The sequence below is a fragment of the Scomber scombrus genome, chromosome 22, assembly GCF_963691925.1.
Source record: "Scomber scombrus chromosome 22, fScoSco1.1, whole genome shotgun sequence".
NCBI classification, from domain to species: domain Eukaryota; kingdom Metazoa; phylum Chordata; class Actinopteri; order Scombriformes; family Scombridae; genus Scomber; species Scomber scombrus.
Genome location: NC_084991.1, coordinates 12,022,325 through 12,038,436, shown reverse-complemented (window position 1 = coordinate 12,038,436; position 16,112 = coordinate 12,022,325). Strand labels below are relative to the sequence as shown.

General features: G+C 41.4%; 1 protein-coding gene across 1 annotated transcript; it reads right to left on the bottom strand.

The window, feature by feature from the left end:
• Positions 1–2,826: 2,826 nt before the first annotated feature.
• On the bottom strand, positions 2,827–15,858 carry gpr37b (G protein-coupled receptor 37b). Its single transcript, XM_062443952.1, has 2 exons — positions 14,803–15,858; positions 2,827–3,642 (listed from the first exon to the last, which is right to left on the bottom strand). The coding sequence occupies exons 1-2, from the start codon at positions 15,850–15,852 to the stop codon at positions 2,827–2,829; spliced, it is 1,866 nt and encodes a 621-aa protein (XP_062299936.1). The 5' UTR covers positions 15,853–15,858.
• Positions 15,859–16,112: the final 254 nt, after the last annotated feature.

Here is a 16,112-nt window from a genome sequence, read left to right as displayed (position 1 = left end):
GATTCATCGCAATATACAGTATACCAATGAACATCACACCTGGGTCATCACACAATTCACCACCATTATAAATGTTTAAACAAATGTAATTACATTTTTTTTAACATGTCTTACAAATGAAATGAAGGTTCATTTTAGAGTCATTTTGGTCACCCTAAGAATCCCTAAAACCATTTTTAAAGGTGCAGTGTGAAGAATTTAGTGGCATGTAGTGGAATGGACTTGGCAGAAATCGAATATAATATTCATACTTATATTTTAATTGGTATATAACTTCATAAAAATAAGAAGTGTTTTCTTTACCTTAGAATGAGCCCTTAGTATTTACATAGGGAGCTGGTCCCTTTCCACAGAGCCCACCCTGTTGCATTGCCATGTTTCTACAGTCGCCCACAATGGACAAACCAAGTTTAGGGGAGAGGAGGGTTAAGAAGGTTGCAATTTGTAACCTCACTGCTAGATGCCACTAAATCCTACATACTAGTCCTTTAAATGTGAACATGAACTATTTGGGCTTCAAAGTATTTACCAAAATTTTAATTGGCTGCATTGTAATAGGTGACATACTTTAGTGGTTTGAACTTTGTATTGACCCAGGTCTGATTAGCAGGATTAAGAAAACAGATTTACAGTACAATACACGTGTAAATTCATACACTGTGAAAAACATTTCATTGGTTCTCCTTAAAAACCCAAGTATTGAAACTGCATCATATCATATCAGAGATCAAGTTTTTTCTCTTTTTTGTCTCGCTTTTTGAGCTGATTAACATACTTGTGATAGCACTTTGTTTTACAGTTCAGTAATTATAAAGTAATGAGTTGAACAAAAATAAAACAACTACTTCATATTTGCTCTGAACTTTGCAGTGATTATTGGTACAAATATATAATTCCCTATATATTTACAGACCAGCAATTACCTAGTATAATTATGCATTATTGGCACTTGTTTGTAATAATAATTTAGTAACATGGTGTAATTACCATGTAATTGATTACTAACTACTGTGCCTACTACTATTTTACATAATCAAATGTAATTATATTTCTGTACCAATGTAAAAATAAAAGTATGTAGACACTAGTTAATTATTGCATCTATTACAGTATAACTACAAGTAATTATCTTTTCATTTATAAATATTTACAAGTGACCTCATTACTGTACTGTAAAACAAATGCTACCATACTTTTAATTTAACTGTCAAACAACTGTCACTTCAAATAAATGCAGTATTTATACTCAAAGATTCAGGCGATCTCTCTAAACAGTAGCTGTGGTAGCTGTGGAACTCTACATTGATTTTCTTTCTTTACCGCACTTTTATTGGTGTATTATTCCAAAGTCACAGATATGCTAACTGCAATCTGTCTTCTTCAACAGAAACAAAGTGTGCAGCTCAATTTTCTTGCAATTCTAAGTCGAACCGATGGATTTGTTGTTTACAGCGCATTCATTATAAGAGCACCGAAGAAAGTGTACAGTATATATACAGCCCAAAGTGTAAGGCGTAACATGATACAACAGTGTAGTGCATTTATTTATTTTCAGTCCAGTCTGTGCTGAGTCCATCCCTTTTTCAATCATATTCCACGGTGTTATGTTCCATTACTTTCCACTCTATTTATATTCACTCCATTCAATTTAATTGTGGCGTTTCATTCGATTCCATTCCACTCCATTCAACTTTAATTTGATTACAATTAGTCCACTCCAAACTTTTTCGTTCCACTCGAGTCCGTGTTTATGTTTCTCTGAGACCAGCCCAGTTATGTTTAACGTAGTCAGAGTCATGGTTCTCCGATGTACAGTGTAAGTGTTGTGTATATTTGGATTCTCCAACGCAATCTCCGCCCTTGTTTTCTTCTTGCAAACTGTCATTACTGCAAAGAGACACCCCGCGCTAGTTTACTTATCATAAGCCTAGTACCCCAGCCACAAAGACTGTAAATGTGTGCACCAATATCTGAACTGTACATTTACAGCTGATGTAGTCTCTAAACTGTCCTGTACCTCTATAGGCAGTATTTTAATTATTATACATGACTGCTCTGTGATTAATTAGCTTAGTCCCCATAATTTCACCAGTGAACCATTTGGAAGGTGATTGGCATTGATTATTTCTCCCCTAGGATGTACAGTACAGTTCCCCATACATAAATACTACTTCTGGTGGTCAACACGTTTATCAGCAAAACTCAATACAAACTGTTTGTCATCATTAACAGTACCTACTGTGACATGTATTCTGTACAAACATACCCCATTTCTATTGTACAGTAGAAATATTTATGTTCCCTTATGCACGTAGCATGATTTTTTTTTTCTTCTAACCTGATTCAAACATTTTGTGAGGAAATTGACATCAGCCAGGTAACAAGTGGCCATTCCAGGTGTCCAAACAAGATATTTAGGCATACAAGGTCTACAGTAGGGAGGTTTGTACGTTTTAAAGGTTTTGGGCAGGATTGCTAACATTTGAAGATGACCAGTGTGTAGTTACTGTAAAAATATGTACTGACCCTGTTTTACAAGCACCCCAGGGCATGAGTGGAACAAACAGTTTGCTTTTTGTTAGCTTCTTTGAAAAATAAGGATTATGCAGTTACTGTAAATGTACAGTATTAATATAAGGAATGAAAGTTGAGGATTTAGGACACTGACTGAATGTGATTATTCAGTGTCCAAGTTCATTCATGCACCCATTTGAAAATGTGACTAGACTAGGTAAGGCAAATCTCTCCTAGAAAAGTCTGAGAAATACCAGCCACAAACTAATTGCAGGCTAGTGAGATCTCCCATCCCTGATGAGGAATGTCAGTTTAGCAGTTGGAGCCAGCAGGTGTGTAGTTACTCAGCTCCCTGCGGATGGTGCTGAACGGCGACAGCTCTAGCTCCGTGGTGCACTCGTGTTCGTTATCGTCACTAGCCGTGGCCGAGGAGGGCGCATGGTTACAGCAGCAGCAACAGCAGCATTCCAAAAAGGCCCTGCCCAGCGGGCGACACAGGAGAAGCAGCAGCGCAGGCGTCACAGCGGCCCGACAGAAGAGAAGCAGCTGAGAGAGAAGATGGAGGACAGACATGGTCTGCTCAGGAACACCAGCCGCCATGTATGCAGAAACTATGTTGCAGATGTTCTCAGGCACCACACAGGCACCATAGACAATTGCCAGAGCCACAACTGTGCAGTTCATCTGGCTCTCCAGTCGGATCTGCTTCTTGTTGCTGCGCACACTGGCCTGCTCTGCACGCCGGATCTTGCGTGCCGTCACCAATGAGCACCCAATAGTAAAGAGGGTGGGGAGGCAAAAGTAGCAACCGAAGCACCACCACAGCCGAGCGCCCTCATAGGTCAATCCCAGGACGTAGAGCATGTCAGGTAGTGAGGTGGATATCCTGATGATGCAGCGTTCAACGGGAGGCTCGTCTGGCATTCCTGTGTCTTCAGCTACCAGCTGTCGTATGAGGAGCTCTGGGAGAGCCAATAGCAGAGCTCCGATCCAGATGACGGCTAGCTTTGCTGTAGTGGAGGTGCAGTTCTCAATCATCTCGTAGTACATCTGGACATTGGTGGCCGCACGGAAGCGGTCGATGCACAGAGCGCACAGGGTGAAAGTGGTCACACCCAGGGAGGCAACCTGAGGAAACAAGCAGAAATCATTCAGTCACATTGGTCACTGAAAACATTAAATGTGACATTTATCTTGGTGACTTGTACAGGCTCACTCCTCAATAGTATCATAGTTCCTCAATATTTTGAAACACTATCCATGAAACAGCACATGTCTGCAAGGAAGGGGAGTAGAGAAACAAGAGAGCCTCAGAGCTTAAGCTGACAGTAGCCTCATGCATGCAACAATCTACAATCATTTCAACTGACAGATGGGCTCAGCTGCATGCAACACTGAACTTATAGTGAAGATTGTTCAGTCCCCATTCTTCATTGAATAGGAGAATAACAAGGAACTGACAAAATTATCTCCTGTGTAAGAAAGTCTGTTAAACTGTTGTTAAAGGGCTGTCGGTAATACACACACAGAGGCATTTCTACCAGTTGACAAGTCAGCCACCACCATTTAAATAAAGAACAAGACACATTAATGGTATTGGGCTTTTAGTACACCTGACACTGGTGTAAGTATAAGCAGTGAAGCAGTAAAACACACAATGAAAGGTAGGCTGCTATTAACACAGTGTAGCATCCTTCTCTGAAACATACATGTATGTGTGAGGGTAAAGAAAGAGAATGTGACGGTGGATTAAAAGCCATCATTGCCGCATTCATTTGTTTAAATGTATTTTCCATGACAATCTTATTAATTAACAAACCTCTCTAAACATTCCAGTGTTTTTATGTTAACTAGGAGACGTTTGTTTTCACGCTCTCGTTGCACAGAATTGTCAGAGTGCACAAATTTCCTCAGCATTTGAAAGCATCTGTTGGATTATCATTTTGGCACAGTGGGTACCCTGCAGAATATTCCTCTGCATCTGGAGAGTGTGTCTCACCCTGTTTCATTTTAAACATCCCCTCTTCCTTTCCTCCCTTCATTCCTCCTGTCATATCATATTTAATTACAACAGCCAGCTCCCCAGATGGCCCCAGTGAGCCTCGGCTTTAGTGCTCTAAACACATACTTCCTGGACAGATATAGATGTACACACACACTGCAAGATATCCTGTGTGTGTGTAGGCCGCACACACTCACACACACACACACACACACACACACACACACACACACACGCTGACCCTTTGACACACATCCTAACCAGGCTAATGAAGGGTGACCATACGGAACAGCGAGAAGTAAGTGGGGTAGACAAACCGCCAGCAGAACACAGCACTCTGAACAGTAACTGTGATCAACGTGACTGCGTTCTGAACCAGGGAAGCAGCTGTGACACTACAATCTTGTAGTGAATTGTTTTGAAATTTAGCCAAAGCAGAAAAAATAATTATTCAGTAGATATTTAAAGACATAGTATATACAGGATTTTCCTAAAAAATAATTGCCAATAACAGTGTGAAGGGTGTGAGGTCAGGACTCGTAGTGTAGAGGCCAGGTTACACTACTGTTTCCGTGTGTCTCCTCTGCTCTCTGTCTATGTCTGTTTGACCGCACACAGCAGACAGGATGAGGCGTGCAGAGGTGTGGGGATGTTTTTTTGTGCCTTACAATGTAACTGCTTTGAAACAATCAAAAGTAGTAGTTTAAAAATCTGATTCACGGCTTTGTTCTGCTCGTTCTGTTAATTCACCTCCACCACCGCTGCTCTCTCTTCCTCTCTGGTGTTGTTGAGCCAGGGAGGATGGGCCATTGTTGACTGTTGTGTTTACAAGCACCAACTGACAAATCCTGTATAGTACACCTTTAAGTGACGGCATTTTTTAAAAGCAACTTGAGGAGGATTCAAGCCAAGCATGTTTATTTGGCTAGTTTATTCATACTGTGGATAGATTAATCCTTTAGCTGATTTGGTGAGGTGACAAAAATAAATGTCAAAATGTAAGTGCACTTGGCAGAAGTTGTCATCTTATAGGTACTTATCAATGTGTGGAGAGCCAAGTGCAAAAAATGAAATAAGCAGGAGACTGAGCTCTTTTTCATCAATGTCTTCAGGTATTTCTGACTGGTATAAACAACAGAATAGGCACATTTTAAAGAGCTCAGAAAAGTCCATCATGTTCACATATCATTGCAGGGACAGGATTTGTTGTTACTGCACTTGCCACCAAAATGTCTATAGCAGCGTGAAAAAAAGTGATTAGTAGAACATACATTAATGATGGCATTAGTATAGGCAATAATGCATGTATGCCTCACAGTAAACACACTTATTTTACCATCACTAGCTTTTGACAGCTCCACCGGTCATACACTTGGTGGATTTAAGTTTCAAATGTCCCCATGAACTGACTTCACAGTGATTGCAAGGAAATTTACCCTACACCAGAAGCCTCCTTTAACATTTTCATGTAAAATGTAGCCACTCTTCTCAGTTCATTCTGTCTCATTGGTAAGTGTGGATATCATTCACTGAAATGGCTATTTGCTTTTTTTCCCTCCAGCCCAATCCACAGTCTACACACTGTAATGCTGGAATAAATTTGAGTTTTTTAAATGGACATCTGGCTACATACTACCCCTATATATTGGTTGGTCCTACATCTCTGGAAATGTCCGTTTTTATTCTAACAGATGAAGAAGCATTCCTCCATAAACATATAAACCAAACATGCCTACATTTCCACATAGTAGTGAACACACAAAAAATAACCCATCCAGTACACAGGTGCTTGCACAGAGTGAATATTTCATGGCTTGAACAACAGGGTTGGAATGGCTTTAAAGGCTGTCATGGAGGACCAGGAAACCCAGCTTTGATCAGTGTGTTGGGGCGGAGAGCAAGGGCAGGGCGAACAGGCATAGCTTTGTACTGGAGGGGAGATGAGAGAGAGAGAGAGAGTCCAAGAGTCAGCCCTGGTGGGGTGATGAAGCTGTGTGTGTTTGTGTGGAAGGGGGTTATGCTAATGAGGGAATGAAAAACAAGGACAGAAGAAGAATGGAAAGAGTGGGGGAAACTAAGAATGAGAGAAAGAAAGAAAGAAATGAGAGATTGTGAATAGAGAACACTTGCAGGGGAAGACATCAGTGAGTGAGACAGTATAAGGTTAGAGGAAGAGAAATCTTTAGAATGATTAACTATGTTATTGTGGCATTTCTACCAACCAGCCTTGGCCTTGTCATGTTCACTTTACCTGCTGGCAAGATGACAGGCCTGCTAGCCTTGAGGCTGGAAATGGTACCTCTAAAATATTATTGCTTATTTAAAACAGTAGTGCAGTTTCAAGAAAACAGAGCAAACAAGATCACAGGTCTTTGCTAATGTGGATTCTTTGCCTCAAAAAGTTAGTGTTAGCACGCTAACTTTGTCTAAGCAGCATGAAACATCTGGTCATAAAAAGTACTGGACAAACTGACATTTCTAACAGAAAATGGCCAGATTGATGATTAGAATTCATCCTGAGAGTGGCATTAATGTGTGCACCAAAATTCATGCCAATCAATCTAATAGTTGTAAAGTGATACTTCACTGAGAACTACAGATGTGAACATCATGGTGGTGCCACAGGATCACCAAAGCCTTTAGGATACATCCTTTGGGAACCATGATTGTCTGTACAAAGTTCTGTGCCAATCAATCCAGTAGCTGTTGAGATATTTTAATGGATGGGTGAAAAGTTTGACTTTTTAGTGGCAGTAAAGGAGAAGTCACCAGTCAGTAATGAAATTCATCCATTGGGAACCATGAATGTCTATATAAAATTTCATAACAATCCATTCAACAGTTGTTTAAGTTGTTTTAGTCTGAACCGTCATTTTCTTCCATAGCACCATGATGTTAGTATGGCTAAAATAGTAGATTAATTGATAAATAAAATGTTTGATAGATAGACCTTATTATGTCTGTTAACCTCCCTTCTATATAGACATTGTGAAATGTAGTCAATCCAACAAGTTATGACTTAAAACATTACCAACTCACTTGTAATTAAGTGACAATGTACAATTTATAAAGCAGTACAGTCACTTCATATCATTTCACTTAATATTATCTATTTAGTCTCAACCTTTGTCTTCAAGGGCTCAAAAAAAAAATCCACATGAAAAGGCCTTTCATCCAGAACATATGTTTTTGGGGGGTTCTGGCCGTCTATCAGCACAGCAGGTGAGAGAGACATATTCCCCTGGTGCTGTTTTTAATAACGGCCCATTAACTTCCTGATTAAAGGTCCTGTGAGCTGGTGGCACAAAGGCCTTGCGTTATTAATTGGCTCTTAACAAGGACTGGTGGAGCCTGTGTGGTCATACTGTGACTGCAGCCACTGTCAGAGGTAATGGGTGTTATCAGGTGATGAATGACCTAATATGGAGACAGACACACACACACACACACACACACACACACACACACACACACACACACACACACACACACACACACACACACACACACACACAGTCTTATGAGCCAGGGAGACAAAGGGTTATTCCAGCTGCAGTCTTTTTCCTAGATTGAGAGTGTGTGTGTGTGTGTGTGTGTGTGTGTGTGTGTGTGTGTGTGTGTGTGTGTGTGTGTGTGTGTGTGTGTGTGTGTGTGTGTGTGTGTGTGTGTGTGTGTGTGTGTGTGTGTGACCCAGTGCAGGCTCCACCAGACCATAACTCTAACCAGAGAGACCCTGCCGCTGACAGCCACCATCCGTCTAACAGCTGGGCTGTGTGTCTGAGAGAGAGAGAAGGATGTAGGTGAGCATGAATACCCATTTGTGAATTTGTTTGTGTCTGTGCACGTCCACATATATGCAGAATTATCAAAATGAGTATTTTGTTGATGCTGAGTACAAGTTTTGGATGATGCACGCATATGACTGTGTGTGTGGGATTATGGCATACAGACTAATAACTGAATCTATCCATGTGGGCTGATAAAGATTCCTCTTTGATGATGTTAGACTTTAGACCTGTAAATGGCCACAGCTGCCTATGTTTTTTGTTATTCTATTCTATTCTATTGTTCTTTTTTTTCTATTATTATAATTTGCCACCTTCCTTGGTGGATGGAGTTTCTAAGTTGTCATGAAAATGTGCTGGTTACAGCTTCTCAGATGCTAGGATTTCAAGCTGTTCTGTGTTCTTCAATGTCTTCTTCTGGCAAAATACACAAAATGATTTATTGGAAAAAATAACTAGCAGATTAATCATTGTGTGGTCGAAAGCTTATGAAACATCAAGTACTGTAAGATGACCATGTGATGAGAATGTTTTGTTTCCAGGTCAATAATGAATCTACACACTCAACTATTCTATTCTATTCTGTGACAAAACAAAGGCAAGAACAGGCTCTAATTGTAACTTTTATATTAAATTGTTAAAAGTCCTTCAGGGGGCTGCCAGCCTGGAACAAAGATCCATAGAAGTCACACATAAGTGGGGCGAGCAGTACACTCTCCAATGTTCTTCTTGCTTCTTTCTTTTCTTTAATTAAATTAATAGCAACCGTCCATTATTCTACCCTTAGCCGTTGCTTTCTGTCTCTGCATTTACTCTGTGTGTCTGAGGCAGTTTCTTCCAGACAATAAATTTCTCTTCTATTAAATTATATCCTGACTTGTGGCAGAATTCCCCTGGACATTAAAAAAAGTATTTGTCTGTCAGTGTGCAGCGTCTGCTAGAAAAGTCCCATTCCAGGTCATTGACCCCAGTCTCTAAGTGTTACGTTGGAGGCAATGCCGAACCCAGGAGCTTTTAAATTTCTATCCTATTCCACTCTATGAAGGCTAGCTACTGTGCATGTTGGCCTGTTCTTTGCTGATCTGAAACTGATATGCTGGACTATTTCATATCACCACCATACCTAATTCATAATGCTAATCACTGAATGAATATTGCATATCTACATGGGTAATTATAAGTTTGGTTAATTACATTCAACAGCAAGCCTAATCTTCGCTTCGTTATGTTGTGTGGACTTGTCACATCATACAAAACACAATATCTACTCATCCACGGACAAAGAGCTGACTGAATGGACTCACCATCATGCATTATGTAGAGCCACTAATTATATGCCCTGAATAATTTACGTATCTTCCAATTAACTATCACGCGTGCTCCTAATAGACAAGCGGAGGGCACGGCATCTAGTGTGTTCCTCTGTGTACTTAACTTGTGTTCATGTGTTGTGTATTCAGTAACTGTATGTCTGCATTCAGGGTACAGTACATGCACTATTGTGCGTGTTCCCAAATGCTTTCATACTGTATTAAATGTGTCTGTGTCACTGTGTGTGTGTGTGTGTGTGTGTGTGTGTGTGTGTGTGTGTGTGTGTGTGTGTGTGTGTGTGTGTGTGTGTGTGTGTGTGTGTGTGTGTGTGTGTGTGTGTGTGTGTGTGTGTGTGTGAGAGTGAGTGTGTGTTCCCCCTGTGGCTCACTTCTAATCACAGATAGCTGATGCAGAGAGAGGGAGTGAGAGAGAGAACAGCCGTAGGCAGCGATCAGTAGAGAAGGCCATCCCACCCATCTGGAAGATCAGCACACCCCACTGACTTTGTGCATTTGAGTGCGTGTGTGCGAAGGCTAGATTGTTAGCTAGATAGATAGACAGAGACAAATAGACAGATGGGGATGGCTGTATCTAGTCAGAATCTGGACTTACCTATCTATTTTCTTGATATACGAAAGGGGTGGAAAGAATGCTTCCCATAAAGATCCGATGATAATAACCATAGTTGGTGATTTTTGAATTAAGGAACTAGGGCAGGGTGATATGGCCAAAAAAACCCAACATAAAATCTAAATTTTACTTTCAGCATAGCAATTTTTGTTTGCATGCAGAATACAGGATTGAAATATTAGTGATTGAAACATTTTTAGACAGTTGTGCAAGAATAATAAAAGATATGCACCACCTACATGGCTGTCATCATAAACTACAGGCTATCCTCATTGCTGTTGTCTGCCAGTACCAGATGCTTCAACTAAGTAGTTCACATCCAGTTTGATAATCAGTTTCAGCACAGACAGAGCAGAAAAGTCTGCTCACTAATTGATCTGCTGCTGTTTGTGTTTCATTACAAGACATGAGACTGGTATCTGCAGACTGCTGCTTGCTAGGGTTAGCTAACTGGCACGTGGAGACAGACTAAGTGGAATCCACATAAAGGATTCCACTCATTTTCAGTCAGTCTTTCTCATAGATACGAATATATTCATTATGAGATAGCCAGAGACAGCTAGCTACCAGATAGTCACAGCAGTAAACTGCAGCAGGTGAACTTGTAGTGTCACAGTTTACGGGACTGCTTTGGCTCAAAGCAGCTATTGCAGTCAGCTAGCATCTACGTTGCTTTTTGTGAAAATAAGCTTTTTGTGCACATTGTAATAACTTGACTTTTTACAATTTAGACATTTTACACATTGTGCAAAAAAATTTACAATGAATTAAATTAACTCAATGTGTCGGCCCGTCCTAATAGGAACACTAGAAAGAAAATAACAAGTGCATGTGGGCCCCTTCTGGTCCTGTGAAATGGCCTCATATTCCTGAAACTGAATTTGTAATTCTGATTTGGTTTCTTCAAAGTGTTTGTTCCTGTGTGTGCATGTGTGAGTTGAAACAACGTATTGTCAGTGAATGTGAATGTGTCAAGCTGATGTATGTCCTGCCATTACCGCCAATTTCTACACAATACATGTGTCTCTGGCTCTGTGGCTCCATGCAGCCTTGTGCCTCTCCCTACTTCTCTCACTTTCCCCCCTCCAATCTCTCTTTCTGTCTCTTTCTCTTTCCTCAGCCTCTTTCTTGCTCTGGTTCAATAGTCTGTTTCTCTGTCTTTTGCCTGCTAAGGCCCACTGTACCATAGCAAAGACAGCCTACAGTTTCTGACGACAGAGTATTGTACAACAGAGGTCAGATGTGTGAATGAGGCATACAAACTAAAGTAATACATAGAGCATTTTAAGCATAATATGCTAGTATTAGTAAAGAAAACAGTACAAAGAATAGAATTTGAGTAAAATAAGGACTCAATTAAGTCTGAGATGTAGATATGGACACAATACCATTGCTTATGTTTGTACAATCTACCAATACAAGCCACTGTGGCTCAAACTACACTATCTACCATATGGTTATGGTGATAGGGCAGAACTGGTAATGGAATTGCCAATATGTGTCTAAGGAGAGAATGATTCTTTAGGGAGCCGCTAGATTTATGTTCCATGATGATGATTGGCAATTAGCTGTAAATCAAGTTAAGAAGGAGGTGTGAACACATCTTCTAATGGGAATAGTCATTAGGCTGCTGCAAAGGTTTTAAAACAATAACCTAATGGGCAAAATATTTTATTTATAAATCTGACAAAGTAACCATGGATGCTTGGCTCTGGTTCTGTTCATATACATACATTTAGACCTAAATGTACACAATTTATACATTATAATCTTGTAAACAACTGTTTTTTTCTTTCTATTAAACACCCATCAATAAATAAATCATGTAATGCTGCTTGAAAACACTACTCATACAGTATTATTGCTATTAGATCTCACAATCCGATGCTTTCTCAGTTGGTGATGCCTACATGTTTCTATATTTACTGTAGATGTAATGAGACAAAAAGTTTTAAAAAATCTCGGCAGCAGCATAGCTCTAAATGAACCTTGACAAATGACTCAGTTATTCCCTATGGCTAACACAATGCTTACTGCACTGGTTATCTGTTATTTTAGCCTGCTTTAAAGTCTCATCCTAATCAACTGCCAGGTGCAAAACTCAATTATTGCCCATTAGTTTTGCCTAAATTTGCTGCAATGTGCATCACTGCCCAGAGGGGTCATCTGCAATGACAGCAGCATGAAAAAGGAGTGTATCTGAAATAATGCAGGCTGGCTGTTGCCATAATTTTTATTTTCCTGCTATATTTTCTTACATTTTACAACAAAAATTGCTTTCTTATTTAGACTTGGAACATTCTGAATAAAATCAGGTTTACTGCAGGCTGCACCATGGGAAGCTCCTCTTTCAGTAGACACTGACAATACATGATCTATACTGCTTTCTGATTATGCATGCATGCTCACGTGCAGTTGGGTTACATGTTGCATATATATGCAAACATGTGTGACTGAGTATGCATGTCTTTATTTTAGGCCAAATGTTGATATCCCGTGTGACTGAATTTGGGTTAAGTGAAGAATAAAGTCACTCCATAGGGTGCAAATGTGTGTGTGTCTCACTGAATGTTCCACAGGGAGAGAGTGAGCCCCAGGCTGCATTATTCACGGCCTGTTTTGACACATGCATGCGGCTGTGCACAAACACACACACACACACATACACACACTGAAAGCACTGTGAAGACAAACAGGTCCAGTCCAGTGCACATGTCCTTATAGATATGCACTATAAAATACAAATGTAATAATAAACACACAGGGGTTCTCTATATTAACCGTAACCATTTGGTCCGTGCACTGGGTGTGCGTTATTAAAGTTATTCAATAATATCCTGTGGTCCTTGGATAGCTCATATGCAATAACACAAGGAGGGGGTCTATTTCCCTGCGATACCCCATTAATTAAAACATATCTACACACAAGGTGTTTGCAAATGAGATGCTGCATTATGATTTTACAGTATGTGATCAATGAGGACAATGATGGCAAATAGGAGAGAGGATGGTGCATATGCAACACACTGTAAGCAATGTCTGCTTGTTTTTTAGCTGGAATCATGCTGCAATTAAATGTATGCATGGAAAACTGCCAGTTATAGCTATCGACTCCAACAAAGAGATAACTGTAACGAATGCCTGATGCAGGGTAGACTGTGACTCTAAAGCACATTTATATTTCACTAGAATGGTCTACTTTTTTTACAGAACTACTAGAGGTGTGATACTTCAAATGAGAGGCAGCAAAACTGCATTGCAAAAGACCACAGAAAAGTCCATTTCACACTGAATTGAGTAACTAATATGATGTAGCTCCACAAACAGTTTTTCACATCATTCTGTCCCTTTTTTCAATCAAAGATATCAATGCTTCAAATTGTTTGAAAACCAAAGCTCAAGATCCTTCAAAATGAAGGGCAATATATGTTGTCTGTAACATAAACCTATGTTTTTTTGGGGCTTTTTCTGAAACGACTGTGGGTTCACCTGCTCATATTATCACTTCTTGATGCAACTGGCCTCTCCATCTGCATGCTCTTCTGCATCTCTGGAGGGTGGAGTCTGGTCACCTGTTCTGGCTTGAGGTGTGCCTACAGAAACTGGTGTCAGACTATTTCTCTTTCTCTCTCTGCTGCAATCGGGTTTCTTCTTGGTTTGGTTTCATGTGCTCTCCTCCTTTTCCTTCGCCTCTGACACTAATAACGCCCACTGCTTTATCTGTTCCAAATCGGTACTTTCATTTATGTTGTATTTGGGTCAAATTAAATCATTTAAACCATGTCTCCTCTCTTGCCCTTCCAGCCCTTGAGCTGGAAACCCCCTGCTCTATACAAACCTACAAACAATAACCTTTCAGGTGAATCTGACACTGGTGTAATTGCAGTAAGCACACAAAGGAAAGGTATCAACATGGTGTAAACAACCTGTCTAGCATCCCCTGTGTAGTGAACACAGGTGTGTGTCTCTGTGTGTAAAAGAAGAACAGAAAACAAGGACAAGGACATAGACACCTGCAACATTTATATCAATTGTGCCATATGTGTAGCTCAAGCAACAGGAGAAAGAGTGTTATACTGTATGTATGTCACAGTGAGCTGTGGCCTTACATCCTAGTGTATGGGTGTGTCTACTTGCCTGAGGGCTAGGGGTGAGGCTTTCTCACCAGTAACAGGACCACAAGTGACAAACAGAGCACCCTTGTTATTGGCTGAGGTGACATCCTATACAGTAGCTGTGTACTTTCTGACCAGTCAGGGCTTAAAAACAGAAACTCAATTCTTTAAGTGCATTTGCTCAGAGTGTGAAACTTCATTTTCATGCCCCAAAGTCACACAGATGATGTAACTATGGAGGTGTTATCGCTGTCAGACAAGGCGGGTGATATAATGACACTGGTTGAGCCCCATTTACCATCTGTCATCCCTGCAGAGGGGAATCCTGCCTGTAGGCATTGCCTCAAAACGTGATCACCACTCCAATATGATATAATTTACCCTGAGACATTCAGAGCAAGATAAAACATTATCACGGAAAACAAGAAGAGTATAATCTAATTACCTCCACATAGGGCACCACTTTGCAGGTGAACTCTCCCAGCAGCCAGGACTTGGTCAGTTCATGGAAAACCACCATGGGCAGGCAGAAGAAGATGAGCACAAAATCCCACACAGCTAGATTTGCCAGCAATGAGTTGGAGATGCTTTTCATGTAGTAGTTCTGGCACACGATGCAAAGGATGGCGATGTTGCCCGCTATCCCCACCAAGAAAATAACCCCTGAGACGCAAGTGATGGCATAAGCGCCATAAGTCTCACTTGTCACCGGGTAAAAGGGGTTCTTGATTTCGTCCCCGAAGTCCTGCGAGCTTGGAGGGGTGATCGGAGTGGCGTCCCAGGGGTTCTCCTCTCTGAAAGTGAATAACTCAGGCCTCCTGGTGAAGAGGTCAAAGGGCAGGTCGGTGGAGGTGAGGGCCAACGGCTTGGGGATGGGTTCCCACGGTGACGCGTGAGGCTGAGCCAAAACCGCTGCGCTTTTGTTCAGCCGGTTTCTCCCCCTCTTCCACGCTTTCTTCTGCTCGTCTTTTGTGCCTCTCTTGTGCCTGTCACCCTCCTCGGGACCCCCTCCTCCGTCTCCCCGGCCCATTGAAGAGGGCTTAGCAGCATTGTAGTGTCCACCTGCTGGCGTCCCCGTACTACTAAGACCGCCATTCAACTTTATCCTCTTATTATGGTGGCGCGTCGGGTCCCAATGTGAGACAGCGTTAGGGTCCTCCACGGGTGTCACTGTCCTATTGAAGTCGCGTTTGTTGTGTCCAAATCGCCTCGTTCCTCCTGCAATTACCCTCTTCCAAGAGTGAGTGGAGTTAAGGGTCCCCCTGACAATTGCCCGCTCCGCCGAGGACGCACCTGTGGCGTATCCAGCCGAGAGCGCACGGTCTCGGGCTTTGTTTTGATGACTCTCCCGGAGTGACCCATGGAAAGTCCTGGCAGAGTACACGCTTGTGTTGCTGACCTCCTTAGTTCGTACTTCTCCATTATTTCTCAAAGATAATAATACATGTGCGTGGGCCAATAACACGAATAACGTCCTAGGCTGCAGAATATGCATGGTCCAAAAAATCTCTGAGCGCCGTTTAGTCCTCACAAGTCCATCTTCATACCTCTGTGGCAGCGTGGGGACACTTCCATTCAGTCAACACCCATGTTGGACGCAGCACAGGAAGGTGGGAGCTCACGGTCTCAATTAAACAGCTACATTCATGACGTGAGCCGTGCACACTTGTATCCAAAATTATTGCTGTGCACGGTGTACTAGAACCGCAATAATGTCCAAGCCACCACCTCCTATCCGAGTCACTCCCGCTCCCA

Coding starts and splice junctions, on each gene's coding strand:
- gpr37b (XM_062443952.1), bottom strand. CDS start 15,852: ATGCATATTCTGCAGCCTAGGACGTTATTCGTGTTATTGGCCCACGCA. Junction 3,643..14,802: donor AAGTGGTGCCCTATGTGGAG/GTAATTAGATTA, acceptor TTGTTTCCTCAG/GTTGCCTCCCTGGGTGTGAC.